We start from the raw sequence: 18,360 nt of genomic DNA, 5'->3' as shown, positions 1-18,360 counted from the left end.
GCATTTCACTTGCACTTACCTCAACTTAGTCTACTGCATTCATTGCTCCCAATGCAGTTTCTTCTACATTGGAGAGACCAAACGCAGACTGTGTGACTGCTTTGCAGAACACCTTTGGTCTGTCCGCAAGCATTACCCAGACCTCCCTGTCGCTTGCCATTTCAACACTCCACCCTGCTCTCTTGCCCACATGTCTGTCCTTGGCTTACTGCATTGTTCCAGTGAAGCTCAACGCAAACTGGAGGAACAGCACCTCATCTTCCGACTAGGCACTTTACAGCCTTCCGGACTGAATATTGAGTTCAACAATCTTAGATCTTGAACACTCTCCTCCATCCCCACCCCCTTTCCATCTCTTCCCCCTCCTTTTTGCTTTTTCCAATAATTTATATAGATTTTTCTTTTCCCACCTATTTACATTATTTTTAAATGTATTTCCACCCATTGTTTATCTATGCCTTTTATGCCCTTTTAGTATTATTTCACCCCACCCCCACTAGAGCTATCTGTACCTTGCTTGTCCTGCTTCCTGCTCTCAACTTTTAATTAGCACATTCCTTTAGATAATATCACCACCTTCAACACCTCTTTGTTCTTTACTCTGTGACATCTTTTGGTTATCTCCTCCAATCACTGGCTGCTTGTCCCAACAAAAACCCCCTCTCCCCTCCCCTCTTAAACCAGATTATATTTCACCCCTTTCCTATTTTTACTTAGTTCTATCGAAGGGTCATGAGGACTTGAAATGTCAACTGTGCTCTTCTCCGCCGATGCTGCCAGACCTGCTGAGTTTTTCCAGGTATTTCTGTTTCTGTTTTTGTTTACCTTAATTTTACCATCTTTGTGTTCAGATCCTCCCCTAGCCTGGTCCCTCCCTATCTCTGTTAATCTCTTCCATATCCACAACCCTCCAAGATAACTGCATTCATCTAATTCCAGCTTGAGTATCCCCAGTTTTAATCACTCCACCATTGATGACCATTCAGCTACCTAGGACCTAAGCTCTAGAGTCCTGTCCCTGAACACATCTGCCCGGTCAGCCATGGCTCAGGGAGTAGCATTTTCACTTCTGAATTGTAAGGTACGTGATTCAAGCCCCACTCCAAGGCTTGAGCATAAAAATCAAGGCTGACACTCCAGTGCAATGCTGAATGAGTACTACATTATTGGAGGTGCCGTCTTTCAGATGAGATTGTAACTAAGGCTGCATCTGCCTGCTCGGGTGGTTGTAAAAGATCCCATGGCACTATTTCAATGAAGAGTAGGGGAGTTAGCTGTGTGCAAATTGTCTGCCACAATTCCTACATTACAACAGTGCACTTCAAAAAAAACGTACTTCATTGACTATAAAGCGTTTTGAGACATCCCATGGCCTTGAAAAGTGCTATATAAATGCAAGTCTTTTGCTTTCTCTCTTCCTTTATGACGCTTCTTAAAGTCTACAACTTTGAGCATGTGTCTAAACATCTGCTCTAATATCACAATGTGTTTTGGCATTCAGTTTTGCTTTGTATCGCTTCTGTGAAGTGCTTTGGAAGATACTATGATTGCAGTTCTGCATGAGTGCTACATTGTTGGAGATGCTGGCCTGGATTTTCGCCAAGTTTGAACGACTCAGGAACTCTTTAAAAATTGACATGAGATAATGGTGTGGGTAGCCCACCTGCACATAGCACTCTTGCCCTTGCTGGATCCATTTTGGAGGTAGGCAGTTTAAACCTGCAATTTTACTGAAGCTAGACTCCTTTAGTAACTAGACATGGTTTATTGCCTTTCAGAAGAGGTGTGAGCCATGGTTGAGGCCCAGTCCCAAGTGGGGAACCAAAAAAAAGTCACCAGCTCCTGGAATTCTTTCATGGACAGGCTTTCAAATACAAAAAACGTGTTCTTTCAATGTCAATAGTTAGATGTGTTTTACTGCAGTGATTGGGATATCTAGTATAATAATGTGAAGTGATTTAAATGTGCAAAGTACTTTTGAAATGAAAGAAACATTCAACAGTTGTCAGAGAAAAAAATACGGCCCAACTGCTCGTGGGCTGCTTTGATTGACAGGCCATCTGATGTAGCTTAAAATTTGTCATCTGTTTTTGCAAAATAGGATCTGTTATCTAGGAGCTAAAATGGTCTATTCTGACAGCTGTGATCATTATGAATGATTGGTTGAGCTTTGAAAGGTCCAGAACAACTTACCTCAGGAGAAGGCTGTATAGACAGACTGATTGACAGTTTTAAGAGGTTATTAAAGAATTAACTGTCTTTTATATAATTAGTAAAATAGATGTTTGTTTCTACAACAGATTAACCACTTAAGGGGACTTATTTATTTTTTAAATGGCTTTTTTTTCAGTGTTTTTTCAGTATGATATGTTTGAATGAAATTAGATTGCTAGAAGTTTATTTGTTTATTTATTTCAAAGAAATCCAGAAGTCTGCCCATAGTGGATGAGTGCCTATAGCGAATACATGGGGAGTTTGAGGGGACATGGGGGATATGCAGTTTGAATCAGACATGGCAACCTGGAGGATTTGTCGAATTGTGGCACAAATTAAAATCCTTCAATGCTAAATAGAAGAAAGACTTGCATTTATATACCACCATTCATGACCTCAAATTGTCCCAAAGCATTTTATAGTCAATTAAGTGCTTTTTTTGAAGTGTAGTCACTGTTGTAATGTAAGAAGCACCACAAGTTTTCACAAATGCCAATGAGTTAATGGCCAGACAATCTGAGCTTGGGTATCTCCTAGAGTATTTACAAAGTGCATTTACATTCTCAGTCTGTAAAATGTGCAATTTTCAAAAGCAATTAAAGTCTCTTTTGGCAGAAACACATCACCTTCAGCAAGCTGATAATCGGGTTGGTTGATGAATAGATATTTGCCAGGACACTGGGGAGAAGTCTCCTGATGTTGTTGGAAATAAAGCTATGTTCACTCAAGAAGATATAAATGTCTTGGTTTAATGTTTCATCCAAAAGATGACATGTCTGACAGGACTCCTTTAAAACTACGCTGGAATGTCAGCCTAGTGCTCAAGTCTCTGGAGAGGGCTTGAATCAATGATTTTTGACTTAGGTTCTGGTTCTTCTGGTATCAAACTTCCCAAAACAGCATTACAGATACATTTTGCCCAATGTAAATGAAGCTTACCATTTAATGTAATCTTATGTGAAGCTATACTTCAAATAGGGCTGGATTATGGCTACCGAGGTAGGTAGTTAGAGTTAGGAAATTTGAAGAATTTCTGAAGAAGAGTCATATGGACTTAATGTTAACTTTGTTTCTCTCTCCACAGATGCTGTCAGACCTGCTGAGTTTTTCCAGCATTTTCTGTTTTTATTATAGGAAATTTCCCAACTCGCTGGGCCTGCCTTCATTTGAAAAGTACCCTGAAATGTGCAATTTCCGCTTTGGGTGTTGTGGGGGGGAAGGGTGCTGGTGTGGTGGAGATACAGTTGGACATACCGACCATGGTAGCCAAGTGTAGTTGGTCACAGGGCAAGAGTGCAGAGGTGAGCTGGTTACAAGTCCTGCCTTGGTTCTCTGGGACTTCATCAAAGTTGTCAGGCCCTCTAACCCTCACTACTCACGATCCCATCCATCACCTTCCCACCACCACCCCCGCCGCTGCCCCCTCCCACCCCCCAAAACACCATGTGGCCCCTCGCATTCTCCATGCCATCTCCATAGCCACTCGCCCAGTGGACAGACCTCAGGAACCATGTGGAGATGGAAAAATAGCTTCTAACAATCTTATACAACTCTCACTCTTACACACTTGATACTGAATTAATGTTCAGTTCATAGAACTGATTCTCTAAGTTTTTAAATATCCTCAAGTGGCCATCTCTTCTAAAATATAAACTTCTATTCAGACCATACATCAAAGGCAAGCTAATCCTTTAACTGACTCTTTAAACTGTCAATCAAATTGTGAACTCTGAATACCCTGCTGAGATAATTGTAGCTTTTGAAACTCAGCCAAGTTTTCATGATGACATAATGATAGCCGTTGGGGAAATGTCAAAAAAGAGCTCTCTTGAAGCTGCGCAACTTTTTTTCCCCTAACCTTGCCTGTCAGCCAAAGCAGTCCAGCAGAGAGTTTATTTTTTAAACTCTCACTGACAGCAGCAGCCTGACTATTTTTAAGTATTAAGAGTGAGGCATTTTAAAAATCTTCAGATCATGACAATTATATAGACCTTATCTGCCCTTCAAGAGCGTTTGGGTCTACTCTTATCAGTTTATGACCCTACCATCGCAGGTCCAAGCCCTTGCAAAACGGGGTCTGTTTAAACTCCGCAATGAGTTGAAATGCCCTGAGGAGTTTGAGTTCTCTTCCTATGTGAATCCACACCCTGCTCCCTTGCCCCGCTAGCAAAAATTGTGTCTGTTGGAAATGAGGGCATGACCTCTGTAACTGAGTCTCACCCCCCATTTTTCAAGGCCCCGATTCTGCGAAAATCCAGCCCCTACTGTCTCTCTCTGGAATCAATGGTCCTTGATGCATTCTAATGAGGGTTGTAATTAGGTCTATAGAAATATAGAACACCCCCGCCCCCCCACCCCCACCCCCCACCCCCGTTGATCTTAACCAAATGAACACATAAGATTATCTACCTGTCTAGAAGAAATAGATCTTTCACCTCCATCATAAGGATAATGGCTCACTGCTAATCTTTTGCTGGATGTACCTTCTGTGATCAGAGACAATTGAGAAACACCAGGGAGTTTCTTTATAGCACCATTAAAGAAGGGCAATGTGCTTCTTCCCAAAATTTAATCTTAAAGGGACAGGCATACAGTGATTTTTCTTGTTGGAGTTGTAATTTTATCCACTGTATGTGGAGCAAATCTTAATCCAGAAAGGAAGGGCTATCATACCTAGGGATAAGTAAGCTATATTTTTTAATTATTCAGGTGAATGTGCAAGTATTTAAGGTTGATAACACACTAGATCTGCTCCATTGTCTCATATATTTTAATTTTATCATTACATTCTTTTCAGTGGGGTTGACTGGGGTGTACTCCAAACCTAATCTAGTCATTTTATAATCTTAAATGCTGAGAGTTTTAGCATTTTTTAAATGAGAATGTATTAATCTTACAGCACACTTATTAAAGAAGATCGGTAGTCTCTAATTTGCAAGTTTATTTTCTCCCAGATTTCTTTTATATGGCAAACTCAATTGAGAATGAAGATAATATATTGACAGATCAACTAAAATAATCCTGTTCATTTCTATTGCTAGAAAAGGGTATGGAATGAAATGCAATTTAATTGAATGATAAACAGGCTAGTGATCCAAAATTTGTCTTGGGTATTGGTTAAGTTAATTAAAACTATCCCAGGTTAGAAATGGGAACTAGGCAAATCTTTTCTTTTTTAACAAGAAGCAAACTCTGTAAAAGGATGGTTTATAACCTGATCCTATAATTTTTTTTCCTCCTTCAGAACGATTTGATCACCACTGTCCCTGGGTAGGCAACTGCGTGGGAAAAAGGAACTACAGATTTTTTTATATGTTTATTTTGTCACTGTCATTTCTGACAGTCTTCATCTTCGCTTTCGTCATCACACATATCATTCTCCGTAAGTACTGTTTTAGGTTAGAATGTTTGCTGCAGCAATTTAGTGTGCTCTTGTTAGCCCATCTCTCTTGATTTTCTAAAATGAAGCCAATTACACAATTTGATGATTCAGAAAACTGTCTTGGGTTGGACTGCAGGTGGGATCAGTTTAGAGTGATTTATGGACCCATATGCCTGGAATACTGTAGCTTTCAGGTCATAAGATCAGGACTGTATATATAAATGAAAAGGTATTCACTGGATCATTAGTTTATAGATCCCACTGAAGCAGCAGTTTGTTTTGAAATATTTTCAATCAAAATTAATGTAACCTTTTTTCCTAAGAAAAGGCTTAATGGTAGAATAATATTGAATGGAGAAAGTAGTAGAAATTAACATGAATGCAAGCAAGCTTAATGTTTGTTTTCATTTGACAAAGTTATGCTTAGCTCTTTCATTGCGTCACAGGATCTTTGAACTGAATCTGATTGTAATTGAGTGACTGCATATTTTATGAATTTTGTATGTAAGTGCTCTTCAGGTAAAAGAGCATCCCGTACTCGGAAGAGTAGCTGTTATATTTCTCACATCAGCCATCTTATGGCCTTTTGACTGATATTGGCAAATCAATGATAAAGTTCTGTGCTATGGGCACATGCACCGTGGTGCTGGATTATGACAGCCAAAATTCAATTCACAAAGGCACAGTCCACAAACAGAGGAGACAATTATTCATCGATCAAGCCTAGATTTGAATCCAGTCCTGGAAGTGAAAGGCCATTGTCTAACCCAGCCCCTCTGCAGTTTTAATTTTAAACAGACTAGGATCTGGAATGCACTGCCTGAGTGGGGTGGAGGCAGGTTCAATTGAGGCATTCAAGAGGGAATTGGATAGTTTTCTGAAAAGGAAGAATGTGGAGGGTTACAGGCAGAAGGTGGGGGAGTGGCGCTAGGTAATTTATCCCTATGAAGAGCCAGCATAGACACAATGGGCCAAATGGCCTCCTCCTGTGCTGTAACAATTCTGTGATTCTGTGATAATCGCCTTTAAATGCAATATTGCTGACTCTTTTAACTTGTAGTAATAATAATGGATCCCTATTTGACATCAAGCGTATGAGATCTGTTTTGATCTGTCTGAAAACTTACACAACAAGGTATTATTTTTTTCCCTGTAATAACCCATGGCATTTTTAGTTTTACTGGCTAAGTTAATAAACAGTGTTAAAATAAATGTTATTTTGTTAACTTGCTCCATCAATGACCTGGATAAGAACTTCACTACCAGTCTTATCACCATATTGACATTAATTACCCATTCTTTCATTACACAAGCAACACTGATATTACTATCTGTAAACATACCAGTATTCTTTAATGCTAAATGAGTTGAGTTTCAACTAGAGTTCTAGAACTTGAGTGCGCAAACTGGAGAAGAGGGCTAAGAAGTGCCCTAAGTCAAGGGTGAGCCCCAGGCCCTGGCATCTGGGCCTGGAAGCTCGGGTAAATCAGTCCATTTCTTCTTTCATCTCATATTTGCTGCATCGTCCTGTTTAGAAAGGGTTGTCCTTAATGCCTCATTGGTGGATAAATCCTACAACACAAAACCAAGGTTGGTTTATTCTAGAAGCTTGAGATATATCCGGATTAATGGAGACATTGATTTAAACAATGTTCTCATGACAAAAAATTGAACCCCTCTGCACTAAGTTGTAGTTTGCGTGACTGGACATCTGCACCATAGAATAGAATATGGGATGGAACGTGTGAGCTTGCTGGCTAATACTTGATTTTAATAAAGAACCAGAGGGCACCGATTCAGAATAATTGGCAAAAGAAGTAAATGTGATGTGAGGAAAAAATTTTTTTTAAAATTGGAGTCTGGAACGAACTTCCTGAAAGGGTGGTGGAGGCAGGTTGAAGGTATTCAAAAGGGAATTGGATTGCTACCTGAAAAGAAAGAATGTGCAAGGTTATGAGAATAAGGCAGGGGAGTGAGACTAGGTGGAATGCTCTTTCAGAGAGCCAGTGCAGATTCGATGGGCTGATGCACTGTAAATGTTCTGCGATATGTTTATGCTTTGATAAGGTAATCATAGACCTGTTGCCTTGAACTGAAACTTGATGAAGCGAGCTTTCATTTTGTTTTAATCTAACACACATTTGAACAATTTTATGTAGGATCTCAGAAGACCGGATTTCTAAATGCACTAAAGGACAGCCCTGCAAGATATCCTTTCCTGTCATGTTTGAAGCATATCCTGAGAAGATTGACTGTTCTTTCATGTGTATAGTCATGTCTAGTGCCAAGTGCCTTTCCGCAGTGAGCACTGTCCATTTGATCAGTGAATACTTACTTTGTCAATATTAAACTAATGTTCAGTAAACACTTGAGATTTACAGTGTACCATAGATGTGCCTATGTCGCAATAAAATTAGCTTTTTATTTAGGGATAATATTGAGTTTTGTCCATGTTGAATGAACTACCTCGTGTTTGCAATCCTGTTTAACAATCAAACATTGGAACTAATCTTGCTGAAGTGGGACATCTTGCAGTGTGCACCCATTATTAGGCTTTTTCCTTCAGCTCAAAATATTTTTGTGCCATAATTTGCTGGAAGTGAAAGCTGGCAATGGCATAGTGAGGCAACAGGGCGTCTGAGACTTTATTCGATGAGATTTGAGGATCGAGAAAGAAACAGAAGAATAACAGAGAAGGAAGGGTGACTTAGATTCAAGTTAGATGCAGAAAGAAATAAAGTGAGGAAAAGTAAGATTGGATTAAGAGAGAAAGAAACAGAAGGGAAATGTAAGAAAATAATTTAAAATTTGGATGTTTTAAAAATCTCTAAAAAGGATTTACAAGATGCATGAATGAGATGGAACAGTTCAAATTGGGTGTACTCGCACAGAAGGTTAGCATGCAGGTAAGGCAAGCAATTGAGAATCAAGTGACATGTTGGCCTTTATTACAAGGGGACTGGAGTGAAAGAACAAGCAAGCCTTGGTACAATTGTACAGGGCTTTGATGAGATCATGGCCAGAATTCTTCCCGCAGCAGGAGCGGTCGGGAAGCCGACCGCCTCCCATGTTCAGCTCCGTCTATGATTTCTTGCAGGCAGGCCAATTAAGGCCTTGCGTGGATCGCAAGCGGCAGTACTCAGTGCTACCTGTGTGGATGAGGGGAGGAGGGAGACTGGGCCTGGTACGCAGTTCGCGCATTGCGTGAAAGAGCGCTTCAATCTCCCTGAGGCGTAGAGCTGCCTCAGCGAGATTGAAGTGCTTTTTAAAAAAATTATTAAAGGCAGTAAAACATATCCCCTCGTGTGACTCTGTCACATGAGCTGGGACATGTTTTTAATTCAAAAATAGAGTTTTCAGTTAATTTTTATTTGCTTTAGGAAACCTCATCCCGTGGATGAGGTTTCCTAAAAAATTTAAAGGCCGTTTGGCCTTTTCGCCTGCCTGCCGACTGTAAGGTTGGACAGGCCATGTTAATTTGATTTTAATTAGCTTGTCAATGGCCTTAATAGACCTTTCAATTATCGGCGGGCACGCAGCCGACTCCGGTGTGCGTCCGCCAAACAAAATATCACGCGAGTACGCAATGACGTCGGGACGCACACCTGATGTCATCCAGCGTCATATTACGCTCAGGCATTGCCTGCACGCCAAACGTAAAATTCTGTCCTACATCTGGGGTACTGTGAGCAGTTTTGATCTCCATATTTAATGAAGGCTCTACTTGCCTTGGAGGTGGTACAACTAAGGTTCACTGGATTGATTCCTGGGATGAGAGTGTTATTCTTTGGTGAGAGGCTGAGTAAACTTTTTCTTTGCGAAGGTTGTTAATCTTTTAATTCTTCTACTCCAGAGAGCAGTGGAAGCTGGACCATTGATTGTATTCAAGGATGAATTAGACAGAGTTTTGATTTACAAGGGAGTTAAGGATAATGGGGGAATAGGTAGGAAAGTGGAATTGAGGTCACTGTCAGATTAGCCATGATTTTACTGAATGAGGGAGGAAGTTCGAGGGGCCAAATGGCCTACTCCTGTTATTTTTTGTGTTCTTAAATTTGACCTAAACTCCCTGGAGTTTATAGGAAAGAGATGGTCTCTTTGAAACATACAAGGTTCTGAAGGGGGTTGACAGGATAGATACTGAGAGGTTGTTTCCACTGGTTGGAGAATCTAGAATATGTGTGCACAGACTCAGTAAAAGGGGTCGGTCATCCAGGACTGAGGTGAATAGAAGTTTCTTCACTTTTTGGAATTCTCTACTGCAGGAGGTTGTGGATGCTCCATCATTGAATATATTCAAGGCTAGGATAGATAGATAGATAGATTTTTGATCTCTAAGGGAATGGGGAGCTGACGGGAAAGTGGAGTTTGGGCAGAAGGTCAACCATGACTGTATGGAATGGCGGAGCAAGCTCGAGGGACCATATGGTCTACTCCTGCTCCCATTTCCTATCAATTTATTCCCTTTCTGGGATAATGATATTGATTGACTTTGCATTAACAATTATCTCAATGTTAGAAGGTTACTTACACCCTTAATTACCCTCACGTCCAAAGATTAACAATCCAGTAAGTTTAACGGACAATTAATGTGCAAATCCAGCAAGTTCTTAAAAATAACAAGAGAGCTTTAGGGAGCAATGTGGTTTTTATAAAGTGAGCAGTCTAAGTTGACCAAGTTCTGGAGGCTTGTAACTCATGGTAGGCCTCTTAATCCCATGAATTTGCTGGCTGATTTGCACATTAATAATGGCATACATTGTTAATACACCATTATTTCTCCAACAAAATTCAACCCATTGTGATGAATTGAACAATGAAAACACTACCCAGTTCTTTTTCTAGTTAATATAAGTCTAGTCAGAAGCAACGTAGAACTTTTAAATAAATGTTAATAAAAATTCTGCTGTGCAATTGTCTAAGATGATTACTTTTGGAAAAAAATGAAATGAAAAATGACAGTTGAAGTTGTGATGTATTCTTGGAAATCTATGTTTGAAAGAAAAATTAATATCCCTGCAAATAAGATTCCAACAATAAGAGATATTAAAGTTTAAACCAGTGATGAATTAATCTTTAGGCTTTTCTAACAATACCACTCTAATGGCAGTGAACAATGGTGCAATGGTCTGTGAAATTATACCAACAAAGACATTTTCAAACAAAAACAGAGCACAGCTGAACTCTGATGAAAATTCCAGACGTGCTGCTTACAGTTTTACTTTTTACTTTGAAGTTTTCTCCAGTAGTGACAGGAATCTTTTCCTGCTTCTCAAGTTGATTTTTGATTTTTTAAAAAAATCTTTTATTATTTCACTAATTGCAGCACCTGTGTTGACTGCTATCAAAGGAGGAACTGTCAGAAATAGCAGAAGTTGTCTCTCACTCTGCTTCAATACCATCATGTGGCCATTTTTGACAGTGCAAGACTAACATGCATCCTTCATTTCTAGTGTAATCCAGGGGTGTTTTTCCAGTTTGCATACCAGAGCCCACTGTTGACTTTCAGAAATGGTAGTTTGTTTCCAGATGCTTGTTTGAAGTAACCAAAGAAGGTCCCACCATTAGAGGTTGAAAGCAGATTACAGTAGGCTTGTAGGCATAATAAGTTGGTGTCTAAGAATCTACGCCATGTTGTCAGTTCACTCCTTTAGTTTTCTATGATTGCCTTCTGATTTCAGCCAGAGCAATTGGACTGGAAGGAAAGGAAAATATTTTCCTATATGGGTTAGATCAAATCAGTGAGTTAAGCCAGGCACCCATTATATGCATCCCTGAAGTTTGAGTACAATTGGAATAGACTTTGCAGCAAATTGTCTGCCCACTCAAAAAATGGTACATTTTTTTTTTGTAATGTGAGTTATATTACTTACAAGACTGCAATATAACTACTCATTTTTGGGAAATGTTACTTTAGCTGTCTTAAATGATGTATCTGTACAACACTCCTTTTGACAAAATCACTGAAATTCCAATTTAATTTGCAGTGAAAACATGTAAATTGGCCAAAAAATGTGTTTTAGTGGCAGTGAGTAACATGAATTACGTTAACAGAAGTGAGTTTGAGTGGATGTTCGTCTTAAATGAGCAAACACTGAAAACTACTTTCTACCAGGAGTCACTTATCCAGATGTTTCACTTGAATTAAGCCAATTACTATATTTTGTTAACATCTACTTTGCATTTTTAATCAAATAATTATTGTCTCAAATAGCTTCTAGAGATTGTTGTCCTTGACCTTGAATTATTCATTTAAATGAAATGATGCACAGTGGAAAAAGCTAATTATCTACAATTGTATTTTATTATAATTGACCCCAGCCTGTTCATATGAATTATAAAGGAGAAAGTACAGTTAAGTGCCAGGTGAAATCTCAGACTGGATTTTACATTTTTTGGCGAGCTGAGAGAGGTGGAATGGAAAGTGAATGGTCCATTCGCTCCCCCCACCCACCCAACCACTGTCTCAGAGCGTGGAATCAAGCGTCGGATGGCCAACGGGAGCCATCCAGCGGGAAGGCGGCCAATTAGAGGTGCAAAGGTGGGCTCCATGCCCAATCCTGAGTCTCGGCCGGGATGACATGCAGCAGAGGGGTTATGCTGCAAACGATAACATAATGACTCTAAATTTATAGGTTCCCTACCCCCTGAATCTGTTTTACTTTTTATTCAAGGCTCAAAAGAGTCAAAAAATGAACTCAGAAATCATACAGATGCTGCCATCATCCCCAGCAGAATCTGCTGCTATATGCTGCCATGGTCCCAGTGACAAGCCTTTCCTTCTGCCCTTGTGTCACCTTGTCATACCTGCCATAAAGCACTCCCAAACTCTTTCCCATCCGATGCCTGGAAAATGCAGGCAGCAAAACGTTCTGTACAATTGGCTTTTTAACCAGCTCAGTAGCTTGTTAACTGGTGATTTAAAAATGACGACAGGCTTTCGATTTACATGCCCAGTCGCCTTGTGTAATATTTCAGTCTGGTGTGATGATATCGTATTGCCGACCTGGTGTCATCATGCCACATTTTATAGGCTCAGGAGGATGGTCCACCCAATTTGCAGCTGTAATATCTAGCCCCTTATGTGTGAGACTGTCACAGATTAAATCATATGGTCAGCTGTGTTTTTTTGCTGCCAGAAAGCTATCTATTACTATTCAACAATCTTTATTGGTCACTAATCCAAGATGTTTAAGACAACGCCCAATGTGAGCTGTTCCTAATTTAGTCTCTGACTAAAGTGCCATGACCTTCATGTGTAGATTAGCCACGTGCTCTATGAATTAAAACCTGCCTCAGAAAAAAGGCTTTTTTTGTATGTGAGAATTCGTAGACATTCATTTCTGACCTAGGGAGAAAGTGAGGAAAAGGAGATTAGGACTGACTGGAAAATATGGAAAATGGAATTGAGTGAGCAAAGAAACACAGGGCAGATAGATTAAGGTTTTGTTTTGGTTGCACTGTCGTGATTTATTTTCTTAAAGCATCAAATTTCAACCACTCTGAAAGCATTGACATTTTCCCAGCCCATGGTTCCATGAACACTGTCCGGTGCCCTACTCCAGTCACCATGCTTTAGTTTAATGGGTGTTGGCAGGCTACTCAGCCATTGGAGAAAATGTCACCAAGCAAGATACTCCTGTCACCCTATTTCTAGTTGCATATACTTTGCAGAGGGGGTCAGTAGATAGTGATTGGGAGCTTTGGCTGACTTCTTTTTTCCCTGCATCCATTAACCCCCAGGTTGGGGCACCACAATTCTTTCTTTTGTTAATGTTAAGGTAAGTAGCTCAAAATCCAACTCGTCAGAGTACTGCTAAGCAGAGTACTTAGTTAAATTGGGGAATCTGGTGAGGAAGGAAATATTAAGGGCTGATCTCTTTCTAAAATTTAGTCAAGTTTTGTACGTAACTTAACTTTAGCATTAACTTGTAGTTTCTTACGATCTCCGTCGATGGTAATATAAAACAAAGTAGTAAAATATTTTACAGGCGCATCAGTAAAAAAGGAAGGCTGTGATGGGATTAGGACCATTAAGGGATAGACAAGATTATATTGCAGGTAATGACAGAGAAATGGCAGAAATATAAATAGTTTGCTTCGATATTTACTAAGGGGAGAGAACAGGCAGACATTGTTAAAATCTGGCTAGGAACCATTAACATTTAAAGAGAATTAGGAACACCTCATAGAACCACGTCACAAGATTTCACATCTCTAAACAAAAACAAACAATTGTATGCCACAGTGCTCTGTAAACTATTTTAATTCCCCCCAGTTTGATCTATTCTCAGAGGTAAGATTTTCATTTGCTACCTCCTGACTGTAATGCTTACATAGAGTCATAACAGCACTGAAGAAGGCCATTCTGCCCATCCAGTTCACACTGGCTCAATATGGAGCATCCAATCAGTCCCATTCTCCCGCTCTATCCCAGTAGCCCTGTAAGTTAATTTCCCTCAAGTGGACATCCAATGTCATTTTGAAATCATTCATCGTTGCTGCTTTCACCACCCTCTGAGGTAGCAAGTTCCAGGTCATTACCGCTTGCTGCATAAAATAGTTCATCCTCACATCCCCACTGCATCTCTTGCCCAAAACCTTAAATCTCTATCCCCCTGTCTTTATACCATCAGCTTATGAAAACAATCTTTATTATATACCTTATCTAAATCTATCATAATCTTGTACACCGCTTTCAAATCTCCCCTCAATCTCCTTTGTTCCATGGAAAACAACACTCGCTTCTCTAACCTAATCTTATGACTCAACTCCTTCATCTCAGGAACCATTCTGGTAAATCTCCTCTGCAGTACTCTAGTTGTGGCCTAACCAGAGCTTTATAGAGTTTCAGGATAATTTGTCTGCTTTTCTACTTGATGCTTTTATTTATGAAGCCCAAGATTCAACAGACTTTGCTAATAACTCTCTCAATATGTCCTGACATCTTCAAAGATTTATGCACATGAACCCCCCAGGTCCCTCTCACTCTGTACACTCCTTCAAACTGTGCCTTTTAGTATATTTTGCCTCCTTCCTATTTGTTCTGCCAAAATACATCACCTCACATTTCTTTGGGCAGGATCTTTACCTCGCCGGGTGGGCGTGGAGGGCAGGCCCAGGAGCGGTCGCGAAACCTCGGGCCCCGACCAGGATTTCAAACTGGCTGGCCAATTAACGGCCAGCCAGTGTGAATCGCGTGCTGCAACGCTGAGCGCCGCCAGGGTTAGGGCAGGAGGGGTGGAGCGCAGACGTTTGAGCATGCGTGTGGGTGCGCACACTGAAAGCTCCCTGAAGGCACAGAGCTGTCTCAGGGAGCTGAAGATTTTTAAAAACAAATAAAGAAATTGAAGGTGTTAAAAACATGACTCTGTTACATGAGCAGGGACATGTTATAAATGATATTTCAACAATTTTATTTTATTTTTAATTCCTATTGGAAACCTCATCCCACCCGTGGATGAGGTTTCATAAAACATCCAAAGGCAGCTTGGCCTTTTTGCCCGTCCGCCAACCGAACGGTTGGACAGGCAGCAAAAAATCAGATTTAATTAATTGATTATGGGCCCTAATAGGCCTCTTAACTGTCGGCGGCGCGCTGCCACCTCTCGCACACACCCACAGAGTGAAATATCACAAGAGTGTGTGATGACGTTGGGACACCTGCCCAATGTCACCATGCACTATTTTACACTCGTTCGTGTTGGGTGCACGCTTGCCTGACGAGAGAAAAATTCTGCCCTTTGTATTAAATTCCATCTGCCACTTCTCTGCCCATTTTGCTGACCTAGGTCCTGTTGCAGTCATTTGGTATCATCAGCTGCACTTCTAAGCTTGGAATCATTGGAAAATGTTTAAATTTTGTTCTGTATTCCAGTATTCAAGTTCTTCATAGATATCAAAAAAAATAGTCCTAGTACTGACCCTTGGGGAACATCACGGTCTACCATCCTCCCGTCTGAAAAACAGCCATTTACCAAGGCTCGCTGTTTTCTGTTCTTAAGCCAATTATTTAACCAAGTTGACACTGACCCTCATATTCCATGAGCCTTACTTTTATGACTGTGAATGTCTCAGTCCCTTATTCTGGTTGCCTTCTCAATACTTCCAAGCTTATCTGCTCGAATGCGTTCTTTTTCCACAAGACTCTGTGAGGACATTGCCTAGATTGAAGCTAGTGGAAAAATGTACAATGTTCCAGCCTCTTTTCCCTCATGAAATCCAAACTCAGATTAAGACCTACCTGCATTTAACAAAACGAATGATGAATTTAGCTTTTTCTCTGCTTACAGTGCAGGCTTACTAACGATCGTTTACTTAGGCTATCTTCTCTCCGTGAGCTGCAAAGTGCACACCCCAGCTGAAGCTAACTCTGTCAGCAAACACCCAGATAAATTGAAACCAAAGAACCACCCTAAGCTCCACCCATCTCCATGGCGATGTAGTAGGCTCTGGGATGTCCTCAAACATACATTTAAGTATCCGTCATTTTAAATTCTTTCTTTGATCTGATGAAAGAAATGGACTACCCTTCAGGGTTTACCGAATGCTTTTAAACTAATTTAGCTCTAACTCCCAAAACAAAAATATCTCTCTAGACTGCCTTTACTGCAAGGATTGCAGACATCATGTCACCAGTTCTTTAGCTAAGTAAACTCGCCTGCTGTTTTATGATCTTACCTTTCCAGCTCAAGTTAACTTGGTCCCAACTTTTAAGTGTAATAGACTCCAAACTAGTTTTATTTGCCTTTACTTCAAGGCTGCTTTTACCAATTTCTCAATCAGCCCCCATTTTCTACAGTTAAAACTTTAATTCCTAAAGATAAAAGTTATATTCTAAAACACAAACCATGAACTAAATATTTGCAACAACATGACTTTGAATTCCTTTGTAATGATGAGTAACGAGGTTAACTGCATTTAAAATTTTAAAAAGAGCACGTATTGAATGAACTAAACAGACTAAAGGAGGATAAAATCCTTGGTCCAGATGGAATACATCCATGTATCTTAAAAGAATCTAGGGAGGAGATAGCAATGGCATTACTGCTCACATTTAATTCATTAGATAAAGGTGTAATGTAATTCCTGTATTTAAGTGGGGGGGCAGAGTATGTCTCGCAAATTATAGACCAGTCAGCTTAACATCAGTGGTAGGAAAGCAAATGGAATCCTTACTAAGGGAGAGAATAAAAGAAAATCTAGAAATGAGAAATATAATAATGTATTGTCAGCATGGATTTCAAAAGGAAAAATTTTGCATGACCAATGTTATTGAAATTTTTGATGAGGTAGCATTGTGTAGACAATTATAATGCAGTAAATATAATTTGTCTGGATTTTCAGAAGGCTTTTGACAAGGTGCCTGATAAACTAATGAATGGAGTCAGGGCCCAAGTGGCAGAATGGATTGCTAGCTGATTTCAAGACAGGCAGAGAGTTGGGGTAAAGGAAGTGACAGAAGGTAGGAAGTGTGTTCCACAAGGATGATCGCTGTTGTTCACAATTTACATTAATTCTGAGAAACAACTTTTTCACACAACGAGTAGTTAGAATTTGGAATGCACTGTCTGGAAGTGTGGTGGACAATTAAGGCATTCAAGAGGGCATTGGATGGTTATCTAAAAAGAAACAATTATGTGCAGGGTTACGGGCTGAATAGCCTCCTCCTACCCCATGACAATCCTGTGATTCTGTGAACTTTAGAATCAAAAACATAACTTCTAAATTTGCGAATGATGCCAAATTGAGGGGAGGATGTTCAGTACTGAGGAGGACTGCAACAAATTACAGGAGGACATTAATAAACTTACAGAGCAATGAAGTTCAACACAGGTAAATGTGAGGTAGTACATTTAGATAGAAAGCATAGGGAGGTCACGTTACTTGGAAGCTGCAAGTCTAGGTGGGGTAGAGGAACAATGTGTTCTATGTTATGGACAGGAGGGGGCTTAATTTAAACAGCCCTGATTTCTTTTCTCATCACCTCTCCGTAAACAGAAGTGTTTTTGATTTGCTTTCCTCTTTATAAGCAGTGGCTTATTTCACAATGCCTTGGTTTTGGAGATGGTGGCATAGTGGTATTGTCACTGGACTAGTATTCCAGAGACAGGTTCGAGTCCCACCACAGCAGATGGTGGAATTTGAATTCAGTAAAAATCTGGAATTAAGAAGTCTAATGATGACCATGTAAAAACCCATCTGGTTCACTGATGTCCTTTAAGGAAGGAAATCTGCTTCCATTACCTGGTCTGGCCTACATGTGAGTCCAAACCCACAGCAATGTGGTTGACACTTAAATGCCCTCTGGACAAGGGCAATTAGGGATGGGCAGTAAATGCTGGCCTAGCTAGCGATGCCCACATCCCATAAGCGGATAAAAAAAATTTCTATTAATAATCCCCAGAGTAAACTCGTGATCAGATGAACTCAGAGGGTTAGTTTATTTTGCACACATTCAAATGCGACAGGAGGCTAGCACGTGGCCTCCTTTTCAGTCATACAATAAAAGAGGGATAGAAAAAGAAAGCTTTACTGGGCAAAGACCACAGAGAAAAGAATCATTGTTTCACGTGTTACTACGGACCATGATGTGAGGAGTGCACAGTTAATTACTGCCCCATTTCTCCACAGGCTGCAACAACAGTTTAAAATGTTTAATTTACCCACAAAACTGTTTACCTTGATACTGTTATTCCCAGCAAAAAAAGACTCTAACCAGGCTTCTTTCAATAGACACACAAAAACTAAAGCAAACTTTTTTA

At 40.1% G+C, this 18,360-nt stretch overlaps 1 protein-coding gene across 7 annotated transcripts in view; it reads left to right on the top strand.

Annotated features, from left to right (window-relative positions):
- Positions 1-18,360, top strand: part of zdhhc14 (zDHHC palmitoyltransferase 14) — a 233,197-nt gene that overhangs the window by 161,296 nt on the left and 53,541 nt on the right. For all 7 annotated transcript variants that reach the window (XR_013578667.1, XM_078556851.1, XM_078556850.1 and 4 more), the window contains 2 exons: positions 5,459-5,596; positions 7,756-7,804. Coding sequence is in view for 6 of the 7 variants with exons in the window: in XM_078556851.1 (XP_078412977.1) it covers positions 5,459-5,596; positions 7,756-7,804 (187 nt within the window). In the remaining variant the exon portion in view is untranslated. The remainder of the gene's footprint in view (positions 1-5,458; positions 5,597-7,755; positions 7,805-18,360) is intronic.

This window comes from Cetorhinus maximus, chromosome 14 (assembly GCF_964194155.1).
Source record: "Cetorhinus maximus chromosome 14, sCetMax3.hap1.1, whole genome shotgun sequence".
Taxonomy (NCBI): domain Eukaryota; kingdom Metazoa; phylum Chordata; class Chondrichthyes; order Lamniformes; family Cetorhinidae; genus Cetorhinus; species Cetorhinus maximus.
This window is presented reverse-complemented; position numbering and strand designations above follow the sequence as displayed.